This window comes from Tamandua tetradactyla, chromosome 6, assembly GCF_023851605.1.
Source record: "Tamandua tetradactyla isolate mTamTet1 chromosome 6, mTamTet1.pri, whole genome shotgun sequence".
Taxonomy (NCBI): domain Eukaryota; kingdom Metazoa; phylum Chordata; class Mammalia; order Pilosa; family Myrmecophagidae; genus Tamandua; species Tamandua tetradactyla.
The window spans coordinates 153,960,574-153,985,216 of NC_135332.1; the positions used below are offsets into that span (position 1 = coordinate 153,960,574).

At 37.3% G+C, this 24,643-nt stretch overlaps 3 protein-coding genes across 7 annotated transcripts in view; 2 read left to right on the forward strand and 1 right to left on the reverse strand.

Annotated features, from left to right (window-relative positions):
• The window catches only part of NUDCD1 (NudC domain containing 1), a 128,024-nt gene extending 124,074 nt beyond the window's left edge, over positions 1-3,950 (reverse strand). For 2 of the 3 annotated variants that reach the window (XM_077167491.1, XM_077167490.1), the window contains exon 1: positions 3,633-3,950. In XM_077167491.1, coding sequence (XP_077023606.1) covers positions 3,633-3,750 — 118 coding nt within the window. In that variant the 5' untranslated portion in view covers positions 3,751-3,950. Of the gene's footprint in view, positions 1-3,279; positions 3,351-3,632 lie in introns of those variants that run through there. The other variant, XM_077167492.1, reaches the window with a different exon arrangement.
• A 37-nt stretch (positions 3,951-3,987) lies between these two features.
• On the forward strand, positions 3,988-13,295 carry ENY2 (ENY2 transcription and export complex 2 subunit). Of its 3 annotated transcripts, none has more exons than XM_077167495.1 (5): positions 3,988-4,151; positions 5,680-5,756; positions 9,204-9,274; positions 10,708-10,782; positions 13,027-13,295. In XM_077167495.1, exons 2-5 carry the CDS (start codon positions 5,689-5,691, stop codon positions 13,101-13,103), a joined length of 291 nt encoding a protein of 96 aa, XP_077023610.1. In that variant the 5' UTR covers positions 3,988-4,151; positions 5,680-5,688; the 3' UTR covers positions 13,104-13,295. The 3 variants fall into 3 exon arrangements, with proteins under 3 accessions (XP_077023610.1, XP_077023609.1, XP_077023611.1); XM_077167494.1 differs by having other exon boundaries at positions 3,997-4,223; XM_077167496.1 differs by lacking the exon at positions 3,988-4,151 and adding an exon at positions 4,290-4,752.
• A 10,580-nt stretch (positions 13,296-23,875) lies between these two features.
• Positions 23,876-24,643, forward strand: part of PKHD1L1 (PKHD1 like 1) — a 173,786-nt gene continuing 173,018 nt past the window's right edge. The window contains exon 1 of the mRNA XM_077167497.1: positions 23,876-24,014. Within this exon, the coding sequence (XP_077023612.1) occupies positions 23,942-24,014 (73 nt within the window). The 5' untranslated portion in view covers positions 23,876-23,941. The remainder of the gene's footprint in view (positions 24,015-24,643) is intronic.

Sequence of the window (24,643 nt, forward strand, 5' to 3'; positions counted from 1 at the left end):
ATACTTGAATAAAGCTGACATAAAATCAACTATTACTAACCATGCACACACCAGCAATGTAGACAAAGCTTTAAAAAAATATGGATACAGGACCTAGCAATACAGAACAGTCTTAGCAGAGAAAACAGACACTGAATGCTACAAAACATGATAAATTTATATGAGGAAGTACCAAATGCTGCAGCTATGGGAAAATACAGTTCAGATTTTATCATCAGCTAGGTCGTCAAGGAAGGAATCCCTGAGGAAGTACCATTTAAGTCAAAATGAAATAATGAGTTTTAATTAACTAGGTGGAATGTAGATGGAATATACATAAAAAGACATATACTGAATCAAAATTTTGGGGAAAGAATATCTGTAAGTTTAAAAACACAGAAATGGAATTGCTGGGCCAAAGGGCAATTATAACTGTATAAAAATGTTTTATAGCTTAGTTATTAGGAATAGAAAAAGATAAAGTGACATTTACTATTTATGAATAGAGAGAATTTTAGAACAAATAACATGATGTAAGACAAAAGAATAAACCTCAGGACTCCAAACTCCTTAAGACCAGAGTACATCTTCATCATCACATCCTAAGTAACAAATATTTAGAAATTTAGTGCTTCACAACAGAGGTATCCACTCATGGTTTTCTGACTTAAAGCAAATTCATTAGGTAGGAAAAAAAAATCAAATTTCAGAAAGAACTCCTCAATCATACTTCACTGCCTCTAGAAATGACACTTCATAAGAAGCAATCTCTTCATCATTCTGAATTCTTAATGAAAGCCCCTCATCTGAATGATTGCAGAAACCTCCAAATGGTCTCCCTGTCTTGACTGCTGGTCTTCAAAAACCAACCTCCAGAGAGCCAAGAAAGTAAACTATTCAACCCTCCAATTTTGTTCATTTACCTTCTATACTTAAAAGCCTAAAGGGGGCGGTCTTGCCTGCCATGTCAGAGACCTGAGTTCAATTCCTGGTGTCTGCCCATGCAAAGAAAAAAAAAAAAAGAAAAGAAGCCTAAATGGCCCATCACCGCCAGTTCTACCTTCCAACTGAAAAGATACACACTTGAAATAATGGGGGAGGAGGGGGGGGAGAGGACAACCTAGTGAGCTTTTTGTAAAGTTTAATGTACTGAATTTAGATGACTTGTTATTGTGAAATTTTGCTTGCTTTCAGGGTGTTAAATATCCTTTTGTTTATAAAAGGACAGATACGTACATTGCTTTTAAGAAGCATCTCTATTTAACAAATTTAAAAGTTGGTAAACGTAAGGCAGTTGAGCTTCATTTTTTATTGTAATGGTACATGAAAAAGTCTGAGAAACACAAACAAGTGACAGACAAGGCCCTCACCAATCTCTCAAACCCATCTCTCATGGTTCCCAGATTTTCTCCTCTAGCAATTCAGGTCTATAATGTCTTACACACAGCTATTCATTCTTTCCCTTTCCTTTTGCTCATGGTTTCCCAAGAATGGAATGACCTCAGCAACAACTTCTTCTCCTCTAAATTCACTCAATTTATTGAGTGCCTACTGTATACAAGACACTAGGCATAAAGTAGTGAGCAAACGAGAAACTTAACTCTTCATGGAGTGCTCTGGTAGCGGAGACAACAGGCAGCAAATGTAGAAGTAAAACTGTGAAGTAGGACAACTAGTGAGAAGGTAGCGTCCAGGTGAAAGGCTGGAGATGTCAAAGTTGAGTTGACACCAGACTTGTTGACAGATTGGGGTGGAGGAGAGGTGGGGAGCCGAAGAGAGAAGAGATATACCAAAGATGACTAGACCTGCACTAACACTGTTCTAATTTTTTATGCCTCCCTGGATCTATGTCCTTTGGTATGAACTTTCCACACTGACTCCAGGCTTAGATGACATGACTTGCCCTGGCCAATGGGACAAAAGCAAATTTGTAAGTAACAGCAGCTTCAAAAAGCACTTTTGCATTGCCATGTGTCTCCTGAAACCCTGCAATGATTGTAAGCACAAGCCTGGGTAGCCCACTAAAGGTGTCATAGTTCTAGGGGCTAGAAGTCCAAAATCAAGGTGTCAACAGGGCCATGCTTCCTCCGAAAACTATAGAGAATACTCCCTTGCCTACTTCTGGTTTCTAGCAGTTATGGACAGCACTTGCCTTTCCTCAGTTTGTGTCAACATACTTCAGTTTTCTGTTTCTCCTGCACATGAACTTCTCTCTGGCATCTTTATCTTTTCTCCCTTTCCTATATGGACACCAGGCATACTGAATTAAAGGGCTACCTAACTCAAGTATGACTTCACCTTAATTTAACTAATTTCATCTACAATGCTCCTATTACCAAATAAGGCCATATTCTGAGGCACTGAGGAATGGGACTTCAACATATCTTTTTGGAGGACAATTTAACTCATAATACCAGCCAAGACTGGAAAAATTACCCGTAGTCTTTTGAGCTATAACTGCTTATTGTTTAAACCACTGAGAATTTGGGTGGTTTTTTAATGCAACATTAGCTAACTATACATGATGATACCATTTACTGAGATGGGGAGAGTGGATGAAACAGGTGTGGAGAGGAAAAAAGGGGATGAAAAGAAATATCAAGCTCATTTTCCCTTACCCTGGTAAAACTCTTACATATCTTTATAGCTCAATTTAAATATCAACTGCTCTAAATTGGGTAAGTTTTCCCAGGTTCCCTAAGCTGATTCAGGAAAGATTCGGAAGGCTACCATTGTATTACTTATATATATGTTGCTGCCTTTCCACATTGTTTTATAATTATCTGTCTACACTTCTCTTTCTAAGTAGACAGTAGTGCTTTTATGTTACAGGTTGTCTTATAAATCCTGATACCATCAGTGTGTAGCACAAAACGTCCTCGATATTTGTTTCTACATTTAATAAACGAATTCACAAACACTTATTTGATATTCTAATGCCTACTAATTAATTCTAGATCAGTATTTCGAAAAGTGTGATCCACTGACGACACGCATCAGAATCACGAGGCTTCTGTATTAAAAAAGCAGACCTCTGGGCTATCTTTTTAAGAGCTATAACAACAACGACAAGAATATTCTGGCTAGTTACAGACGAAACAAACAGAAGTGTGAGTAGTAAATAAGCTTTTTCTCAAATTTTCCTAAAGATGTTCTCTACGATGACGTCCTTAGTCTGACAGAACCTGGGTAATTGACAATGCTTTGAAAAGGAATGGAATTTCAATTCTAAGAAAGGGGTCTTCTGCCAGAAGAAAAGGAGCTGGGAATTCTCCAAGGATGTGTAGTCCCCCAACGCACACGTTTACAGAGGATGCTCCAGGAGGAAGCCAAGTCCTGAGCTTTCCTCGCAGCAAGTACCGGGCGGGGCACCGAGAAGCGGCCGAAGCCCAACAGAGCTCGCGTGCCGGACAACAGAGCCAGGACGAAGACCCGACGGCTGGCCCAGGGTCCGGCTAACGAAGGGCGCGCGAAGGCAGCTCCCACCGGATTTCGGGATAGGCGTCCTTCTCGAGGGACGTGAGGGAGGCCATGGTCGCCTTGCCTTCCCAGGTCAGGCTTCAGGGAAAGAAGAAACGCGGGAAGAGCCGGGCAGATGGCAGCCGAAAGGGGAAAGGAACAGAGTGCGAGGGGTCACCGCCGTCGCTTCCCACCTGCGTCAAGCTCTAGCTGGTAACAAGGCAGCGGCTCGAGGGAGAGCTTGTAACCCTCGAAGCGGGGATCCAACAGCGGTCTCTTCACCCGCAGGGAGCAATTAGCCGCCACCTCCATCACCTTCCAGGGTCTCAGAGTGAGAAAAAACCTCTCGTTAAAAGGTCCGCGCTACACTAGTTGCACGAAGGCGGGGAAGCGGCGTGATCCCAACCCAGACAACCCTGCGGTTGCAAAATGCCTTATGGGAAATGTAGTGCTCATGAGAAAGTTGACCACCACCACCACCCCCGTTGCATGCTGGGTTATATAGTGTTCCCGAGACTTCACGCCCGCCCAACTGCTAAGTCTGGACTCTATTACCCAGAGGGCTGAGCGACCAGGAGGTGGCCCGCGCTGGTTAAATTCTCACATTATAGGCAGGGAGGCGAGGCTCCGCCCCGGAAATGCGTGTTCTAGCTTTCTGTGTGCTTAGGTGCCCGAGCTACTGAGGGTCTAAGTCCGGGCAGCCGAAGAGTGTGGTAGGTAACGGTCGTCAGCGCAAGGGTCATTTCGTCGCTGGGAAGGGACGGCCCTCGCCCGCGGTGATGGTGGTGAGCTATGCCCGTGGTCCTTAGGGCCGGGACCCGGGCCCAGCCCAGGCTCCTTTCGATGTGCTGTCTTTCGTTAGCTTCCCCGACCCGTGCTCGCGGGCCTGTAGGGCTCTCCCAGGGAGTGCTACCGGAGTTGGCCTGAAGCCAGTCCTCGCTTTGTTTTCTGGCTCCTCCCCTCCTGCCTCTCCTGCTGTCTCCGCCCTTTTCTATTTTCCCAAGGAATGTGTGAACTGGGAGGGATACCCTAGCGCGCTCGTTTTACCTGTGAGAAAACTGAGGCCTTTAAGAATTAAGTGACTTGTCCAAGGTCACTACCCGTACTTTACAGGCTAAGACGAGATCAAGTTCAACATTCTAAGAATGGCACTGACAAGACTTTACTATTTTGTAAATATTAGCTTCCAACTACAGAAGCAGACATCTCCTGGGCCTTTGTCAACAACTCTTTCTCCGTCTCCTTAAAAAATTTTAAAAATACAACTCTGAAAACTCCTTGCCAGTTTGAGTTTTCATATGGTCGAGATGGAAGGTAAAACAAAAGTCGTTTCAAGTAAATGAAAGATTCGGTGGGGGAATGTTAGCTTATTCCAGCTTTTATTTTATTTAAACTTATAAGTGTTAAAATGCCTCCAAAATCTAACTTTCTCTCCTTTTTACACTATTTTGTTATTTGGTTGTCTGGTTTTGTTTTGGTTTTACTTTTTATTGAAAAAGTTAGGAGTTTGCAGTTTGTTTTCTTTATTTCCCAACAACAAGCTTTAATTAAGAACAAAAATAAACACGTGTACATATATGTATTTACAACTAGTTTAGCAATTGTAATTCTTGTTATATTGTAGTGAAGAGTGAAGCACATAGAGTCTTTTCTGGGAATTTCATTTTTCACCAACAGTGATTAATCTTTTTTTTAAAATTAATCTTTTATTAAATAAATTTTGGGGTTATATTCTTCCCAAAATTTTGAATGCAGTCAAGGTGCATAAATGATCAGCTGTTAGTGCAGATAGAGTGTTTGGGGCTTCTGGATTCATAGTGCCTGACTTCAGGTTCAGCCTTCACAACTTTCTAGCTGTGTGCCTCAGTTTTCTCATCTGTAAAATACAAATTACATTAATAATGATACTTATGTAACAAAGTCATTCTGGGAATTAAATGAGGTAAAAATGCAAAATGCATATAATACAATCATATAAATGCTTAATAAATGTTACTATTATCATTATCAAAAGACATTAATAGAGGGTGTATGGGGATAAAAATTATAAAATGAATTTATCAGTATGACTACTTAGGATGCAACACATAATATTAAGATTAATGATATTGCTAACACATATTGGTGAAATTTAGCAGCCCCTTCCATTGATAGACAGAATGTTAAAATAGGATGATTGCCTAGAGTATTTGGCAGTTCTGTGTAACTGTTTTATATCTGAAAATAAATGTTGATGTCCAGGTTAGCAAGATGAACAAAGATGCGCAGATGAGAGCAGCGATTAACCAAAAGTTGATAGAAACTGGAGAAAGAGAACGGTAAGTAATAGACTGTGTTGATAACTTACATTTACCATTTCTAAATTATGGTAATATTGTATTATCAGTCTAAATATCAAGGAAGAAAGTGATGTAAGTGGAAGGAACTAGAGAAAATTTTGGTTATCGAGATCATTCTCCTAACATCTATAAAAAATAATTTAGGTCTGTTCAGTATCATAAGACTTAGAGGAGAGAGGGTGATGTACAAAGATGAACAAGAAATGGCTCTCAAAGAATATATAATCTAATGGAGAAGAAAAATACATACCCAAATAATTAAAATTGAAAATAGAATTTTCCCTAGGTTTTAACAGACATAACAGAACCTGTTTAAATTACCAAGGATATCCTAGCCTCTGAGCAGCACATGCTTTTCCTGTTATATGAAACACTCTTCCTCCTTACTTTCATCTTCACCTAACTCCAGCTCATCTTGCAGATCTTAATTTAGATATCAGCTCTTTCAGGAATCTGTTTATCAAGTCCCAAATACCCTGTTTTATTGCTGGATTTAATCACATTGTATTGTAACCCCCCCTACTTTGCTGGTTTGTGTCCTCCAATAGAGTATAAGTTCTTTGGGAGCATAAGTACTATTGTATACTTAGCATCTAATGCTATGCCTGGCAAATAATTGGCCTTGTAAATATTTGAAGAATGAACAGGTTTGAAAGTACAAAGGAAAGACTAGGGAATCAACGTAATAGTGTACAAGAAAATGTGTGTAAGAGATGGGGGATCTTTCAATTCTGTAAGAGATGGGATCTTTCCATCTTACCAGGGGTATAAGGTGAGCTAGGAAGATCTCAAAATAATAAAAAGGTACTTTAGCTGGGACAGAAGGATTAGCAGTTCCCCAGGCCAATAAAGGGGAGAAGACATTCTTTTCTAGGCAGATGGAACAGAATGTACAAAGACAGAGGTTTGGTACGACATGAGAATGTCCTGGGAAACTGTAAATAATAAGAGACAGCTAGAGGGTAGTGTGAAGGCTGCATAGCTGCAACAATGAACAGGATTCAAATCATAGAGAGATCTTTGTATGCAATGTAAGAGAGTGTGGACTTTGTATAAGTCAGAATTCTTTTACTCACAGTGACAAAAAGTGAACTCAAAAATTGGTTAAACATTGATTAACCAATGAAAATGTGTAAGCTCATGTAACTGAAAAGTCCAGGGCTTGAAGGTGTTTCTGGCATCACTGAGTCCTGACACTCAAAACTTGTTGCCACAAATATCTTTCTTTTCCTCTCTCAGTTCCATTTTCCTCTGTGTTGATTTTATTCTCAAGCAGGTTCTACCCACAAGGTGGCAGAGATGGCCACCAGCAGTTCAAAACTTACATCCTTCTGGCTCAGACTACCTTCTTCCCAGTATTTTCAACAAAGGACCTAGTTTGACTGCATTCCACTTAGGTAATAGGCCAGTTATAATCAGTCTTGCCTGGGTCACATTTCCATCCCTATAACCCTACCCAGATTATATACACTGAGAGCAGTGGAGTGTTTTTTCCATCAAAGAAAGTACAGGAAAATGGGTGGCAGGGTACCAGGGTTCTCACAGACTTCTTGCCAACTTTATTCTTGGGAGGTGGGAGTCATTAAAAGATTTTTAAGAAGGGGAATGATAGATCACATTTGCACTTTAGGAATGTTATTGTGGGAGATAAATGTTGAAGTTACAAGGTGCCGAAAAATTAGAAGGTTATATCAAATTAAAGATAAGCAAAAATGGAAAGCACTTGTAATGATTTTTTTCACAAATTTACGATCAGCAACCCTCAGTACAAGGAATGAGGAAAAAAGCTAACATGGTGCCTTGTTTAACTGAGATAGTAGTCCTGCCAGTAATGTGTATAGAGTATTGTTTGTTCATGCCTCTCATAGTTAAGTGATTTTCTACTAATCCTATGTCCTGTGGAGGTGCTGGAGATGCAGTAGTAACAAAATCAAGTCTGTGCTTTCATGTAGCTTGTGTTCTGATGGGAGGAGACAGACAATAAATAAAGATGTAACATGTCAGATGAGTGCTAGAAATAAAAATAAAGTGGAGAATGGGTATGTTATTTTGGTCCTGAGATGGGACCTTGCCTGGAACTTTTGAAGAATACATGGAAGCTGATGAGACTGAGTAAAACAGGTAAAAGAGAGAGGTGGTAAAGTTAGAGGCATAGCTGGGGAAGGGATAGATAATGTAGAATCTTTCAGGCTATAGTAAAGACTTAGAATTTATTTGGGGTAAATTGGAAAGCCAATGTAAGGTTTTGAGAAGTGACAGGAGGATGGAGTATTTAGGGGCAGAAGCAGGGAGACTAGTTAGGAATCTGTGGTAACAGTCCAGACAGAAGAAAGTAAATTGAACTAGTGTAGTAATGGCAAAGGTGGTGAGAAACATTTGGTCTAGATATTTTGAACCTGGAGCCAGTAGCATTTGCTGATGGATCAGATATGTAATGTTAACAGCAGAGTGAAGGATGCTGCCCAAGGTTTTTAACCTGAGGAACCAGAAGAATGGCATTGCCTTTCTGAGAAGGAGAGCAGATTGAAGTGGGAGAGAGCCAAGAGTTGGATTTTGGCCATTTTAAAATCAAAACACTCAATTAAGTATCAAAATGGGAATAATGATTTAGTGGATCTTTAGGAATATCAGTAGAGAAGCAGGTTTGCAGGGAAAGAGAACCGGTTTGGTTTGGGACATGACATGTTTAAGCAGAGAACTTAGATAATTTAAGATTGAGGATTTGTTAGGATGGTTGTAGGAAAAGACAAGAAAATACTTATAAAAAATGCTTTATTTGATTGCATCCTTGATGTACTGGTTGTAACATACAGCATTGCTTTACTTACCACTAACTAAAAAGAAAATACTACCAATTAAGTTACATAGGAATGCCAGTTATTGAATTGTTAACATGAGGTTGGGGGGCAGCCTTAAAAATCAATGCCTATACCATAGGCAAATAATTTAGAAGGGTCAGATAGGTTGAGATAAAGCGAAGAGGAAGTCTAGGAGGTTAGAGAGAGAGAGAGTGGGGAAGTAAAGAGCTAAAGGGTAAGAATCTGTGGTCAAAGAATGCATGTAGACTTTGAAAATTTCAGTGGTACAGCTGTTCCAAGCTCAACTAATATGCTCTAGAAGGTTTACGAGACCCATGATTATATATTCCTCTTAGTAGAAAGATGGCTAAGAAGGCCAAAGAATAGAGCTTTTTGAGAAGTATTGTAGCTCATCATGAAAATGAGGCCCAGTGTTGAAGTGACTTGCCTAAGATCAATGAACTATTTAGTGATAGAACTAAGGATAAGGCCACATTTAAATTAGATTGATTGGAAGGCAGGGAATTTTTAGTTAAACAGTTGAAACCTTTACTTCAAACATTCCTACTAAGATATTACATCTAAGATATTGTTACGGTTTAATTTGAAAATATTTCTTTTTCAACAGCCTCAAAGAGTTGCTGAGAGCTAAGTTAATTGAATGTGGCTGGAAGGATCAGTTGAAGGCACACTGTAAAGGTAATCAGTTTAATTTAGAAAATAAGTTAATTCCGTTACTCTGAACTGTGTTGGTTTGGAGTTCACTAGGAAAAAAATATTTTAAGATCTACTGAGTACTCGAGCATAATGTTAAGCAAATAGAAAATTGAATTTTATAGTGGTCTCCTTGCCTCTCAGTGATATACATATTCCTGAATATGAGTTAATTATTTCTTTGTTTCTCTTAAAATAAATAAGGCAAGAGTGCTCACTTATGGTTTTTTCTGGCATCAAAATAGGGAATCCCCTGTTTTTCATTGTGCCTCCTCAAAGTGAAACAGTAGTCTTAGCAAGTTTTAACTAAATAACAAATTGAGCACTTTAGGGTTTGCAGTTACCGGAATTATATCCCTCCTGTCTTTAACAATGCTTTTTTTTTTTAATTCAGCTTTAAAAGCTCTTAGGAGAATTATACTTTTAAAATGTAGAATGGATGCTTATTAAATTGCTTGGTTATTAATGATGATTCGGTACTACTTGTAGGTTACATGTGTCTGTAAGATGAGTCTTCTAACTTTCTGACTCAGCTTATGGTATAATGGAATTATGGATATTTTTAATGGACTCCAATTGTAATGGATTCTACAAATAATGATGATACTAGAGACTACTTAGAAAACTGACTGCAAGAAGACAGTGTGGTTAAGAAAGTGAATGTGTACAGGCTTTGGTGTCTTGCAGACCTTAACTGATAAAGGACTAGAGCTGGGTTTCAACTCATGTGTGAATGAGTTATTTAATCTTTAAGCCCCAGTTTCCTTGCCTGTAAAGTGGGAAAAATACCTAGTCCCTTAGATTATTATGAAGATTAAACTATGTAAAACACCTAACACATAATATGGGTCTAGTAGGTTTTCCCTATTCTAGTTCTTTTGGCCCAGCCTAGAGGAAAAGAAGGACAAAGATGTTAGTCTATGTTTCAATTTTTGGCAGTAAATTATAGGTTATTTTCAAATAATGGCTTTTTGTACTGCCATACATTTAAGAGCTAGTGAAATTATAGTGAGAAAAGAGCTACCTGGTATAAGAGTTTACAGCTTTTCACAATATTAGATTTGAACATTGCAGTTCAGATTCATTCTAAGTGTTAAAATTACTTAATGTTCAAATTCATTCTAAGTGTTAAAATTAGAATTCATTCCAAGTGTTAAATTTAAAGTAGCAGATTATTTAACTGAGAAATGAACAGACTTATTTTTTTTGATCTGGTGACTACTTAATGTGTTTGCAAGCTTAAACTAAATCTTCATTAGAAAAGAAAAAGAGAAGCATCGTTTATTTATTCATTCATTCATTTATTTTTGAGGACCGGTATACACTCTAAAAACCTGATCTTAACTCTTCCTCTATGAAAATCTTTCTTACAGATAATGATTTTAAATGATATGATTTGTTTTTTGCTTTTGCATAAGAGGTAATTAAAGAAAAAGGACTAGAACACGTTACTGTTGATGACTTGGTGGCTGAAATCACTCCAAAAGGCAGAGGTAAGGAACACAAATTAAGTTTAAGGAAACATGTTTTTATTTTTCTTGCAGGTTCAGATTTTCTTTCTTTTTACAAGGTTTTCCAAAATTATTTAGGTACTCATATTTTCCCATGTAGGAAGAGTTGTAATTGCCTACCTGCCTTTCCAATCTTGAGTAACATATGAGTAAAAAATGTTTTTGTACTCTTAAAACATGTAAGATGATGTTATTGAGATGTACATTTTTTTAAATAAGGGATTTTGTAGAGGCAGATATTACCTGAAGATAGGATTTATTAACTTTAATTTATGACCTGACTCCAAACCACTTGAATATTTAATATTGCTCTTATCTCTTTCCTTATTAAAAATAAACCAAGCTCTGTCTTCTTGAATGTCTAATTACGAATTTGGCAGCTCCTTAAGTGCATGTTCAGGTTATCCATATTTAAGACCCACAATGCAGCTATCTCCTTAATTTCTGTTTTTAGTGCTTTGTTTACAGAAAGCAGAGGAAATGTTAACTGATGATATGCAGCTAAAAAGTCAGAAACTACATCCTGTTGTATTCTTACATCCTATAATGTAGATGTAGCTACATCATTTTCATTTAGTTTCAGGGTAAAAACTAAATAAGTTGGAAAATTACTAATAAAAGAACACTGATTCCTGAACCTTCTGGGAACAAGCTACAGAATTCCATTGTCCTTTTCAACCATCTCGTTAGACCTGTTGGTAGTGGAGCTCATTACAGCTAAAAATTAGGGCTTTTTCATGAAGCATATCTAAGGAGGAAAAAAAATAACAATATTTCTTGTTCCCTTTGTTAATTCATCATTTAAAAATAATTTCCCCTTCCTTTTATAAATTATGCTTAATCTGTTAACATTTGTTAGGAGCTGGTTATGCAGGTTATGTATTATCCTGTTTCTCCTTCAACACTTGAATCTTAGACATTTCAATCTCTTAATAGTTCTCTGAGAGAATTGACAAATAAAGGAAAGAGATGTAGAAATAAATCTCTTCTTTTGTATTCTTAGTCTTCTTTTTACTGTCAAGAGTAGAAGTATTTATTTTTTAAATTAATACACAATAAAATTGACTTTTTTAGTGTACTTTATGAATTTTAACACATGTCAAGATTCATATAATTACCACCCAAGTCAGATAGAGTACAGTTTCATCACCCGAAAGAACTCCCTACACTTATTCCTTTACAGTCATACTATATTCCTAACCCCAGGGCATCTGATCAGTTTTTGGTTAAGCATAGTTTTGATTTAAAGCACATGTATTTTTAATATACATATTGACCACATTTCCAGAGTACTTGAACCAATTATGTGGTCTTTATTTCTAGGCAGGTTTAAACTAAATAGTTTATAAAAAGGACTATCTGTTATTTGATTTGTCTACTAATGTTGTAATTCTTTATAGAAATATTGAACTATATTTGAAATTTTCCATTCATCTTGGATGTAATACAATGCATTAGATGTTTTAGTTAATTCCTTTTTGTCCTTGTTTATTAGTAGCCAAGAATGGAGAAGTAAGTGTAGATTTATTTATTGACATTCATTGTTTATTAAAATGCACATTTTTGTAATTTTTTTCATTCTTAGTTTAATACTCTGAATAGATTACACAGTCACATGGTTCAAATTTCTAAAAGTAAAAGTATAACATGTCACGACTGTCACAGTTTGTTGAGCTTCTTTGCTGGACCAGGGCATATGTACATTCAGTATTTCAATAAAATACTGCCAAATTATCTCCCAAAAATTGTGCTAATTTACATTCCCACCACTTATTACGAGAATGCATGTTTTCCTTCAGCCTCAGCAACACAGTATATTAAACTGTACAGTGGAAAGGTCAGCCCTTTTCTATAAGAGCATTGCCCCAGTTTTTTTTTTTACTTTGCTTGTGATGATTTTTACCAAGCTTAAATTGTTGTGTTTGAATCAAATTTATCAGTCCCTTACAACCTCTGTTTATAAAGGCCTTCACCGCTACCACTCTAAAAAATTTACCCATACTTATTTATCATAGAAGTGTAGGGTATTTAGGTATTGGATACTTCATTAAATGTTTTATATAGATTTATTTTTGTTTTTCCAGATTTCTTAACCTATTTTTTTTTAAGCAGGAGGGTTATTTATGAAAGTCTTCTTATTGGTAATCCCGAATAAAATATCAAATCTCAAATTGACATTATATAATTTAAATCTTCTGCTTTTCTATTTTTATTATTGTATTTCAGCTCTGGTACCTGACAGTGTAAAGAAGGAACTCCTACAAAGAATAAGAACATTCCTTGCTCAGCATGCCAGCCTTTAAGATCGAATTAGATTATGTTGTTCTGTGGTTTTATTTCTGAAAGTGAAACTTGCCATAAATTAGAGATTGATTTCCCAAAAGAAACTCCTTTTTTGTATGATGGTATACAGTTTTCAGTAATGATGTATACATTGTATTGATTTTTTTCCCTAAATGTGTTATTTTAATAAATATCTCATGAATGAGTTTGAAGTTTGCTTGGATTTTGGAATAAATGGGATTTTGTCCTTACTATTCTCAATAGATTTGTTGAGAAAGAAAGTCAGCAATTAATGTAGCTTAAGTAGTTTAGTATGGGCAAATCTCTGCTAACAGGAGAATGTGAAGAAGTAAGCAGCCTTTCCTGATTGTCTGGGGTTATGGTTTGTTCCTCTTGAATCCCTAAATTATATAAATTTTTAATGCCCCATCTTGTACTACAGTTATTTGAATATTTCTTGGTATTTTGTTACAAAACCTGAGGCTCTTACTCATTTGTATGTGCTTTCCATTATGCCTCAATGAATTTGTCATTTAGTGTAAGGGCCTACTAGTAAATTGACCGCACACCAGACTATGCCCACAAATTCTCTGATCTGCACATTGAAACAGCATCTTTTAGTTGCATCCCCTACATACTAAAGTCAAGAGAGAACATGATAGGAAACAATATCCACCCATTAGTTCTACTCTGACATCAGTATTGCCAAATCCAGTGAACTCTTTTCTATTCATATGTGATCTCTACTAGAAAAAGAGAATGCTGTATGTCCCAATAACTGAAACTTTCTTCCCACTTATCTCATTATTTCTTCCTAAGACTGGAAATTATCTCAATTTCTAGTGGAATATCTTTTCTGTATGAGATGTTAAGAGAATGGTGTTTCTTATGGCTTCCTCCTGGGCTCTCTGCCAACTAAGTAGATATGCCTTTCCTAGGTAAGTCTCAGGAGACTTGAGACAGACTATGGCTTCAAATACCAGCAGGTTGATAAAGAGTGAACTCCATCTCCAAGCTAGACTTCAAGGTGGCCTCAACATTTATATCCCCAACTATTAGGAATCAATTTCTTGGATGTCCCACAAGCACCTCTCAAACTGATCACATCTTTTAAAAAATTACTTTTTTCCTTCAGCATTTGCCTCTACTGTATTCCTTATCTCTGAATGGAACCATTCATACAGATGAACTGAGAAGCTTGTGGGAATACTGATTCTGAAGATAGGGATAGGCCTAAAAGTCTATATTTCTGACAAACCCCAAGAAATGCATGCTGCTGATTGAGGACCGCTTTCAGAATAGCAAGGTTGTAAATTGTTCACTATCTACCATCTTAATTGCCTTCCTCAAGCCCAGATTATTTTTACAGTCTCCTAATATTTCCTTGCTCTAGTTCCATGCCTCCTCCAATATCTCTTCCACACTATTACCTAATTGGCCTTACTAAAATTCAAATCTGGACATTTTATTCCCCTACTTGAAATTCTTCAGTAGCTCTTCCTAGTTTGCAGTATAAAATTCTAGCTCAGTATAGCACCTAGGCCCTTGATTTATCCGCTTATTTCTCTAGTTAAGTCTAAAGAGTTGCCAAAAATATCAAGTGTTTCATTCCTAAGTACGTTGGCATTCAGCCTAGAAAGCCCTTCTATTTATTTAATTCCTACTTATCCCTCAAAATTCAGCTGGGGCTGTTGCTAAAATATTCTGGCATTTCCTTTCTGATTTTGATTGTCCATCACTTAATTTTATAAAAAGCACCTGTGAGTAATTTCTTTTTAGCACAATTATTCTCAAACTTTTATGCACATGGTTTCTTTTGCTATATGTTCCTAATCTATCTAATCTCTCAGCATGCTCTGAGAAATTCTTCATTTATTTATGGATGAATAGGTGAGGAATAGATGAACCAGTGAGTAGACATGGAGGAACAAAAAATATGATAACGATACTGTTGAGGGAAGGCTTCATTCATACTTCCTGTTCATTGTTCCAGAGATACAATTCTATCTGCTCAATTAAAAAATCATCTTTGAACCAACTGAACTTGATAGTATAGTTCTGAAGCTGAGACACGTACACTCAAACAATCACAAAACTTACACAGAGTGTTTTGCTTCACATCGCCTCTATGCTATTTTGAAATTTGTGTACCCCCAGAGAAGCCATGTTCTTTAATCCTCATTCAGTATTGCTGGGTAGGATCTTTTTGATTAGGTGGTTTCCATTAGAGATGTGTCTCCACCCATTTAAGGGGGGGATTGCTTACTGGAGTCCTTTAAGAGCCCTTTTGGAAAGAGCTTCAGAGCCCATGCAGCCGGGGACCTTTGGAGATGTAGAAAGAAAATGCCCTTGGGAAAGCCATTTAAAGAAGGTGGAGAAAAAGCTAGCAGAGTTACCATGTACATTCCCACCTGACTGAGATGTTCTGGACCCATCAGCCTTTCTTGAATCAAGGTATTTTTCCCTGAATACTTTAGTTTGGACATTTTTCTAGCCTTAGAATGGTAAACTTACAACTTAATAAATTCCCCTTTTAAAAACTGTTCCATTGCTGGTATATTGCATTCCAGCAGCTTTAAAAAAACTAAAACAACCTCTTAAAAAGCAATGACCTAAAGTATTGATAGTTATGCTCATCGTTCTATTGCCCATTATCAAAAAGTTAAAAATCTTAAATGGTACATAGAAAATGTTAGGAACGATGGGTAGTTCTTATTTCATAGTACTGTATGTGGGAGCAAATAAAAAATTGTGCCTAGAGATGCTATTTTAATAGCTCAAAAGGAAAAGCAAATTGTTATGTAACTATTTTAAAATGCAACAAAAAATAGCTGAATTGAAAATCAGAATAATTTAAATTAATGTAAATAATAAAAGAACTAAGGAGCATCACTTTAAAATGATAATACTAAGAACTCCCCCCATTCCACCCCATCACCTTTATTATTATTTTTTCATATCTTGAAAATAGCTTGGAACTTGAATATAGAACCATTTTTTTTCAAATAAACCATTCTTGTGAACATAGTGACACATCTTTGATTTATATAACAGGAATACCTTTAAAAAATTGCATCCTTTCATTCTCAGTGTTGGGAATTCAATAGATTACTGTTCTTATGGCTGTAGTGGGTGAATAAGATACTAATTAGGATTACTGTAAGCTTCTCTTGAATAGGATTAAAGAAGATCCAACTAAATTATTTATGTAATCACTTTGCTTTGGTATTACAAGTGTATCATTTCTTTGAGCAATGCCAAGGTAGGGCCTGGGCAATGCTGATGATCAGTAATCAGATATAAAACTTTCATAACTTGATAAAAGTTTCCATCCAACTCAACAGAATTGTGACAGCTGCTCAGTAGCTGAGGTTGGAACTGATCCAATGTGTTTTTTTTAACACTTCATGAAAATGTCTATCTCATGTTACTCAGTGACTTTATAGAACCCTTCATATTTGCCATTAGAAACCACACAAAAATCATCGGATGAATAGACCAAGAACCAACAAGTGCAATCAGAGAATTCCAATTCTGACCTCGTCTGTGATACTGAATTACCGGAAAAGACTGACTCTTCTGCCTCAATTTCCTCATCTGCGTAATAGATCTGGTAATGTCGACTTGCAGGAATTAAAGAATGCAACTATAAATACAATTAATAGCATAGCTGGAAAAAACTTCTGGATTCTAGGTAAATAGATTCTAGGTGAATAGATTCAATCCTCTAAAGAACTCTATGCAAGCAGTGAGTGTGTTTTCCAGATTTACATAAGTGCATGAACTACATTTAGTGGCAAATAGCTTCCTTCACTTTTCATAAATTTCTAAATAATATAAATTACTATGAAGGTGCTTACAAAAATAAAGATGATCAATATAACTTGATCAGAGAATAAATGTCACTGTCATAGTCCTTAGCAGGAAGAGCTGAAGTTGTCAGTAGATACTTTGCCTTCATTCTAAACTCCTCTATGGCCCGGGTTGTATCTCATTTATCTCTTGATTCCCAGGGCCTAACACAGTAAATGTCTGATTCATTCTTTTTTAATGATTAATAAATAAAAGCATAGAAAAAGAGATTCGGCATGTGCCTATTTATTCCAAACATCAAATTATATTTGGCTATTCTGATTACCCACCACTAGGGTGCACTTGAAGCCTGTGTTTTGTTCTTCTCTGGGCCCCTCTGTAAATTAATTGTGTAATTTTTCAACATCGCCAATTCCGATTCAGAACAGTTGTCCTTTTCAAGATGAAAGTGTTATTGTCTTAAAATTTAATACAAGACCTCAGAATGTACTTCTGGTATAAATTTAGATGACGCTACACTGAGCTGTAGAATCTATTTGCTGGGGTCATTTTTCAAAGCCAGTTTGGTATTTCAGGCAGCGAGTTGATTTGAGTAGCATAGACCACTACTGAAATAGTTCTACTTTGGCTACTTTATTAAAAAATATATAATAAATACAGCAAGTTCTTAAAAAGTTTAAAAAGAATAATTTTCAGTGTTTATTTTCCATCATTATATTCCTTTAGCATCAAGAATCCCTTTAGTTCACTTCCCAGTGCCTGCCCATGAAAAAAAAAAGAATCACTTAAAGAGGAAATAATATTCGTATTTTATTTTTTCATACTATTATGTCACTTGGCTGAGAGAGAGAGGGAGAGAGAATAAATAGAACAATTTATAGTGACAAAGCCTTGGAGTCTTTCAATGAATGTTGGCTTATGATGACAATCGTGATCAAAGTCATTAACAAAGACAGAATTAGCACTCAGTGTGCAATTGTTACTCATAAAATTGTTTTGCGTACAAGAGCTAGGCACTTTTTTGTGCCTCTATTTACCACAACCATAAATGTTTGGACTTTATGCCGGGGAGAATAAAGCGATAAGTGGCTTTGCAATTCCTGGACAATTTTCTTATTTTAATTTGTGTGTGTGTGTGTGTGTGTGTGTGCATGTGTGTGTGCGTAGAGATCATCTTTGAGAATTTACCCTTCCAAGACAGCTACTTGTATCAAATTTGGGCTTTGATGGGGTAAGAGTCAAAAAGTAGAGTAATTTGAAATAGACATATCCATTAACGCACAGTCTGTCTTACGTGCAGGTTGTTTAGGTAGTGAGGTACATTGTATGATTGGAAAATTACTCAGTTTGCCTAAGATACTGAGAATATGTGAGTGCCCTGGTTTTCTTCTCAGTTCTATCATTAATGTGGTTAAAAACTTTATTAATCACTTAACTGTTTTGTGTGTCAGTTGCCCATCAACAATATGACTCTACTTGCTAGGAATACTGTGAGTATAATAAAGGATGAGAATTATGGGAGTTCCTCTTAGAATGTGTGATATAAAGTCAAGGTTACAGCAAAGAACTTTTCATCTCTCTATATATATATATGCTGTACTATTCTCACAACTTTTCTCTAAAACAGTTTTGTGTGTGGAGACTATCTCCATATTTTACCTTAACCATAAATATTGCATAGACATATTCACTGATCAACTAAATGTCCCATGTACCTGAATACATTCTTTCACTTTTAGAGACTTTATAGAGACCTCCAGTCCATTAACTATCATTATCCATCACTCCCCTTCACTTACCTCCTTACAAGCTTATTGTTCATCTTTTTAACTACCTTAAATTACCCTTACTCCTGCTCTCCTTTTTTCCAGTCACACACAATCTGTTTAAACCTAGACACCCTGAAAGCTTATTCCATACCTATACCTGAATATCTGAACATTGATGAAGAAAATTACACAACCCTCCTGATAAGTCTCACTTTAAAATAACAGCCACAATGTTCTACAAAGCGATTGGCCTAGATATTAAAAAAAAAAAAAAAGCCAATGTCATGAAAGACCAAAAAAAAAAAAGAAGAAAGACCAGAAACTGTTCTAGATTGAAGGAGAATAAAGATAAAGAAACATTAGACTTTAAAGCAGTGTGCCATCATTAATTTGTTGCCTTAAACAAATAAACACAACTATAAAGGACATTATTAGGACAATTAGAAAAATTTAAACATTATTTCAGTGCTAAATTTCCTGTATGTTACAATTGTATCCTCGTTAAGTAGGAGAAAGACCTTGTTCCATGTTAACATATTTAGGGGTGTAGTGTCATGTTGTAGCTCTTAAAGTTTTTGTAACAGCAACAACAAAAAGATATATATACTAAATATGGAGAGAGAGAAAGATAGAAAATGTGAATCTAAAAGAGTATGTAGATACTGCAAATAGATACTGCAAATAGGTTTGAAATTTTTCAAAACAAGAATTTTAAAATAAGTAATGGTTATAAATCTCAAGTGGAAACATTTGCCTGCCCCAAAACTCTACCACACTTTTGTGCTGGTTTGAATCTGTTGCGTACTCCGGAAAAGCCAAATTCTTTAATCCTCATTCAACATTGCTGGGTGGGATGTTTTTCATTGTTTCCATGGAGATGTGACCCACCCAATTGTGGGTGGTAACCTTTGATTAGATGTTTTCCATGGAGATGTGTCTCCACACATTCAAGGTGGGGTTGCTTACTAGACTCCTTTAAGAGAGAAACCGTTTTGGAAAAAACTTTAGAGCCAACAGAGCCCACACAGCCAGAGACCTTTGGAGATGAAGAAAGAAAACACCTTCAGTGAATATGTTTGAAATGAGAAGCCAAAGACCCCAGTCTATGGACTCTCTCTCCTTCTTCCCCTTAAACCACCCAATCTGGGCTTCTGAAGATTGCCATTCCACCGAATCTACTCATGTCAAGGTCAACAAGACTACTACCACATTTCACCTCTCGGCAGCATTGGTAACAAATGACTACTCTCCTTCCTAGGACAGGGTCTCCTTTTGATTTCTATACCACTCCCTAACTCATGGCTGCTGCCTCTCAGTCTTGTTTTTTCTTCTGTTAGACTTCTAAGTGTTGGGATCCTCCCAAACCTCATTATGTGACCTACTTTTTTCTCTATCTATTTTTTCTCTATCATCTTAACCTGTTTTGTAATCTAGACTTCTCTGGCAATCAGGTAAAACCTATGAATTCTCTCTCATAAGAGAGAGAATTAAATATATTCCATTTTTTTCTATTCTATTATTTTCTATTCTATTCTATCATCAGCATAATATATTTAAATGCACAAACTAAATACATGGGAAACTAATTACATAAAAATATTTCAAAATAAATCATGATATTCACCTTTATTAACACATTATAAATACAGCATTGCACTGAAAATATAAACGAGTTTTAAATAATTTCATTATTTTAAAATATCAGTGTAAGAGCTTATCTAAGTTATTACTTAACTGCAATAAAAGCATTTAATTGGGAGCATGTCATTTTGCAGCCAATTTCAAATCTTTGTTTTGATAGTTATATATATTGAAAATTCCTATTAATTAAGACATATTTTCTTGCAAATGTAATGAAAACTTCTATAGCTTACTTTAAAAGGCATAGGGTAAGCTTGTGGCAAAGAACATCAGAATTTTTTACTTCAACTGAAAGTCCATTGATTAGGAATAACTTCCAGGTGACCCAATCCATGAATATAAATAATTTTTTTTGCTATTCCAAAAGTGCAATTTCCTTTCTTTCAGAAAAAGTGAAATTTTGTCCTTACTTCACACAAGCACTTAAATCTTGGAAAGCCAGGGAATTCTATAATAAGGATGTATTTCATATTCTGCTCCCATTTCTTGATTTTTTTTTCATTAAAAGATTCAGAGGCTAAATTAGGCAAAATTGATGACTTTTATCATTATTGACAATGCTACTTTCAGAGCAATTACAAGATACTGATCTCTAGTGCACATCTGCTTGAAAAAAAAAGTGAGGACAATGTATGGGTCTTCCTTTTTCATTAAGGCGGCATAACTAGATGTAATACCAAGCATTGCTAGACCCAATCAGATGAGGAGTATAACGCTTTTCTCTTCAATTAAAGTTTTGTTTGGCAAAATAATAAAACAAAAAAGCCCAGAGAAACAACTTTCGCAATTTCCAAAATGTCGACAGCCTTTGCAGTTTCCAAAAAACCCTTGTTCTCTCAGGCGTCTGAAATGCTTTTTCCCATTTGTTCACATGGCCATGTGGCTCACTTGCTTTGGCCTTTACTGAGAATTCACCTTCTCAGAGAAGTCATCTTGGTCATCCTGTATAAAATTTCATCACATACAAACATACACACATATATATATGCTTCTCTGCTTAATTCCTTTTCTCTCTAACATATATTACTTTCTAACATACTATATATTTCATTCAATTATTTTATTTATTATCCATCTCAATTAATATTGTAAGCTCCATGAGAACAGGATTTCTTTTTTTAATCACTGCCATATTCTTAAAGCCTAGGATATTGAATATTTGTTGACAACAAACCACTGTTTGGTACATACTGCATTTTGTTCACTATCTCACAATCAGGTGTAGCTTCAAAATTACACCCAACATAAAACTCATTTTCCAAGTTAAGTGAAGCATCCACAATTGAATTCTTTATTCCTTTTAGTTCTGCAAGATTTCCTACCAATCTCTCATTACTTTCTCATTGCTTTTACATCAAAAGTCAACAAATTTAAAATCTCTTTTTTCACCATTCATGCAGGAGAACCAACTACATAATTTGTAAGGCAATGTGCAAAATATGTGGGGCTTTTTTATTCAACAAATACGAAGAATTTCAAGATGGCGACAGCAGGACATTAAACCAGTCCTGGGGCCAATAGAAGTCAATGTAAAAAAGGCCCCTGTCCATTTTATTGATATACTCAAACTATGAACAGTTTTTCTCTAGGTTATAAACTATGTGGATTCTTTTTACAGAAAAGTCCAGCAATAGAAATGACAAATTCAGTATATCATATGAGACATAAAATACTTCTAATTTATTTGATAACATTTTATTAAAACTAAACATATCTTAATGTCTTTATCTGTATCTTTTAGCCTATTCTTCATATTCCATTTTTATTTACAAATTCAAAAGCATCTGAAAAAAGAAGAGTTTTAATCATTGTATGTCAATTACATTTTAGTGAAATAATCCAAAATTTAATTTAGATAATTTAATTTAACTTTAATATGAAAGCACCAGAAAGAAATAAAAGTTAGACAATTTCATATAAAAATCCCCACAAAATTTTATTTTGGCTACTGATATTGAAATAGATACACTTCTACACATTTCATAATTAAGAACGTAATTGAATGTTTTGTTAACGCTACTAAATCATCCCTGTTAAAGCTACTAATTATGTCTATTCAACTTTACAATCTTTAAATTTAGTAAATTTGGCAAATAGCTAATTGGTAAGCTAATTGGCAATTGACTGCTTGATTTTCTGCTAATTTCCCTACTTCCAGACAGAAGAGGGGAAAGGATGAAAAGAATCTTCAGAAATGCCAATTTTCAGAAAGAAAATGGAAGAGAAAAATGTATAGTAGGAGTGCTTGGAGAGGTAGGAAGGAACCAAGACTATTCATAGGAATGGAAGCTATGGACAAAGAAAATTTCAAGAAAGATGTCAACGGTATCATGTGCTACAGAGAGCTCCAAGGGAAGGAAGACTAGATTGGATGTTTTCAAGGTTATTGGCAGCCTTGCAGACACTATTTTCAGAACATTGATGATTTGGGATGTCAGTTTGCAAGGAATAATCAGCTAGATATAATTAACCAAATTTTAACAAAATCATCTACTTTACCCCAAATAGATATAAATGAGCAAAGACCTAATTTTACCTATTTTGGAGTTCTTCTCTCTCTCTTCTCTATTCCCTCCCAACCAGAGTGGCCAGATTTAGCAATCAAGGCTTACGCATTTGTATGTATATCTTCTAAGTATCTTGCAAGAACACAGAGAATTCTAAAATGAAGAACTGGGATGGGTAGAGTTCATCACCTTCTAATAAAGTAGAGGGAGATAATGATCAGGGGAAGATTTTAAGAACAGTGGAGGTGGCACATTCCATAGGGATGTCGTACTACACTCTCCAAGAGGGCAGGGACCTGGGTCTGGAGGCCCCAGGCACAGCAGCACAGTAGTTTGGGGCACCCGCTGTGCCAACCATAAGCCCTCATCTGAGGTCTGCTGAATTGAGAGGCAGTAGAGGGGATAAGACCACACCGGCCTTGTGGGTCCCTCAGCTTAAGTCCTCATTCGACGATTATGTGTAGGCCATAGGGAAATTACTTAACTCCTCTGTGCCTCAGTCTCCTGCTTGGTACAGTGGGGAATATAATAGTGCCTTCTTCTTGGTATTAGAGAAAGCACTAGGCACCGAGTTTGGAACATGCTGAAAGATCTGGAAATATTAGTATCATTGTCAATTAAAGGAAGAGCATTAAGTATATACGAATGTGAAGGGGGAAAACGTGTGAGGTGTGGGTATTAGGTGGTCAGATAGGCTCACCTGAGAATGCTTAATAACAAGGCAGACAGGTAAATTAATATATGCAGATCCAGATTTTTCTTTTCTAAAATCGGGATCTGCAGAGAACTTGACTATTCATCCTGTTTGTCAAAAGCAGTGGGGCCCTTGCCCCTATAGGAATAGTCTTGGGATGTCAGTACCCAGATTTAAGAGCGGAGAACTGATGATTAGGGACTGGCCCGCGGCGGGCTGGATTCTCCAGCGAAAGTTCCCGCGGGCGTGTGCACTCCGCGGGGGCGCGGCCGCGGGGCGGGGCGGGGCTGGCGGGCGGCCCAGCTCCCTGCGCGGGGGGGACGCGCCGGTGGGACGCGTCGGGCGCGCGAGAGCGTTGCGGTCCCCGGAGCTCGGTCGCGGCGCTGGCGGCACCTGCAAGCGGCGGGCTCCCGCTCGGCAGAATCCGCGCCGGGATGGGACACCTGTGGCTCTTAAGGAACTGGGGCCTCTGGGCGCTGCTCTTGTGCGCCGTGGAGCCCCGAACAGGTAACCCGGACGGGGCACCGGGGAGGCGAGCGGGCGAGGTCCTCGTGGACACCACCCCTGCCCCGGGGTCGTGGACAATCTGGCATCTGCCCTGGGCCGAGGCCGCGGGTGGGGCTTCATGGTGATCCTGGGGCCCTGGGGACCTGGAAGGCACCCCCAAGAGAGAGAGAGAAAGGCTCCCTTTTAATTCATCCGTCTTGCTCTTTGAGTTATTGACCTTGACTCCCACCCCACCCACTCCCTCGAGTGACAACTGAAAAGAGACTAAAATTCTGCGGGGATGCTGAGTCCTCCCTCCTCTCACTCTTTTTGGCCCTCTTTCCCCATCCAAGGGTGGGCACCGTGTCCTCTAGAAGGACGAGGATGGGTTTTGGTGGCGGGTATCAGTCACTTCCAGGGGCAGCTGCCCTGTGTGTTCAAAGAAATACCCAGGAGAGGGCTGGGAAGAGACTGATAAGATAAGAAATTGGAGTTGTCGGTGGAGATAACCGGGGAGGATGAACCTGAGATAGGTGAGGAGAAGCACAGTCTGGAGATAGGATCCAGCTCATCCTGGAGTTTCCTGCTCTTGGCTGTGGGCTCCCCGGAGTTATAAAAGCCCCAGTGCAGCAGCAGCCTTGGGGCTCTTG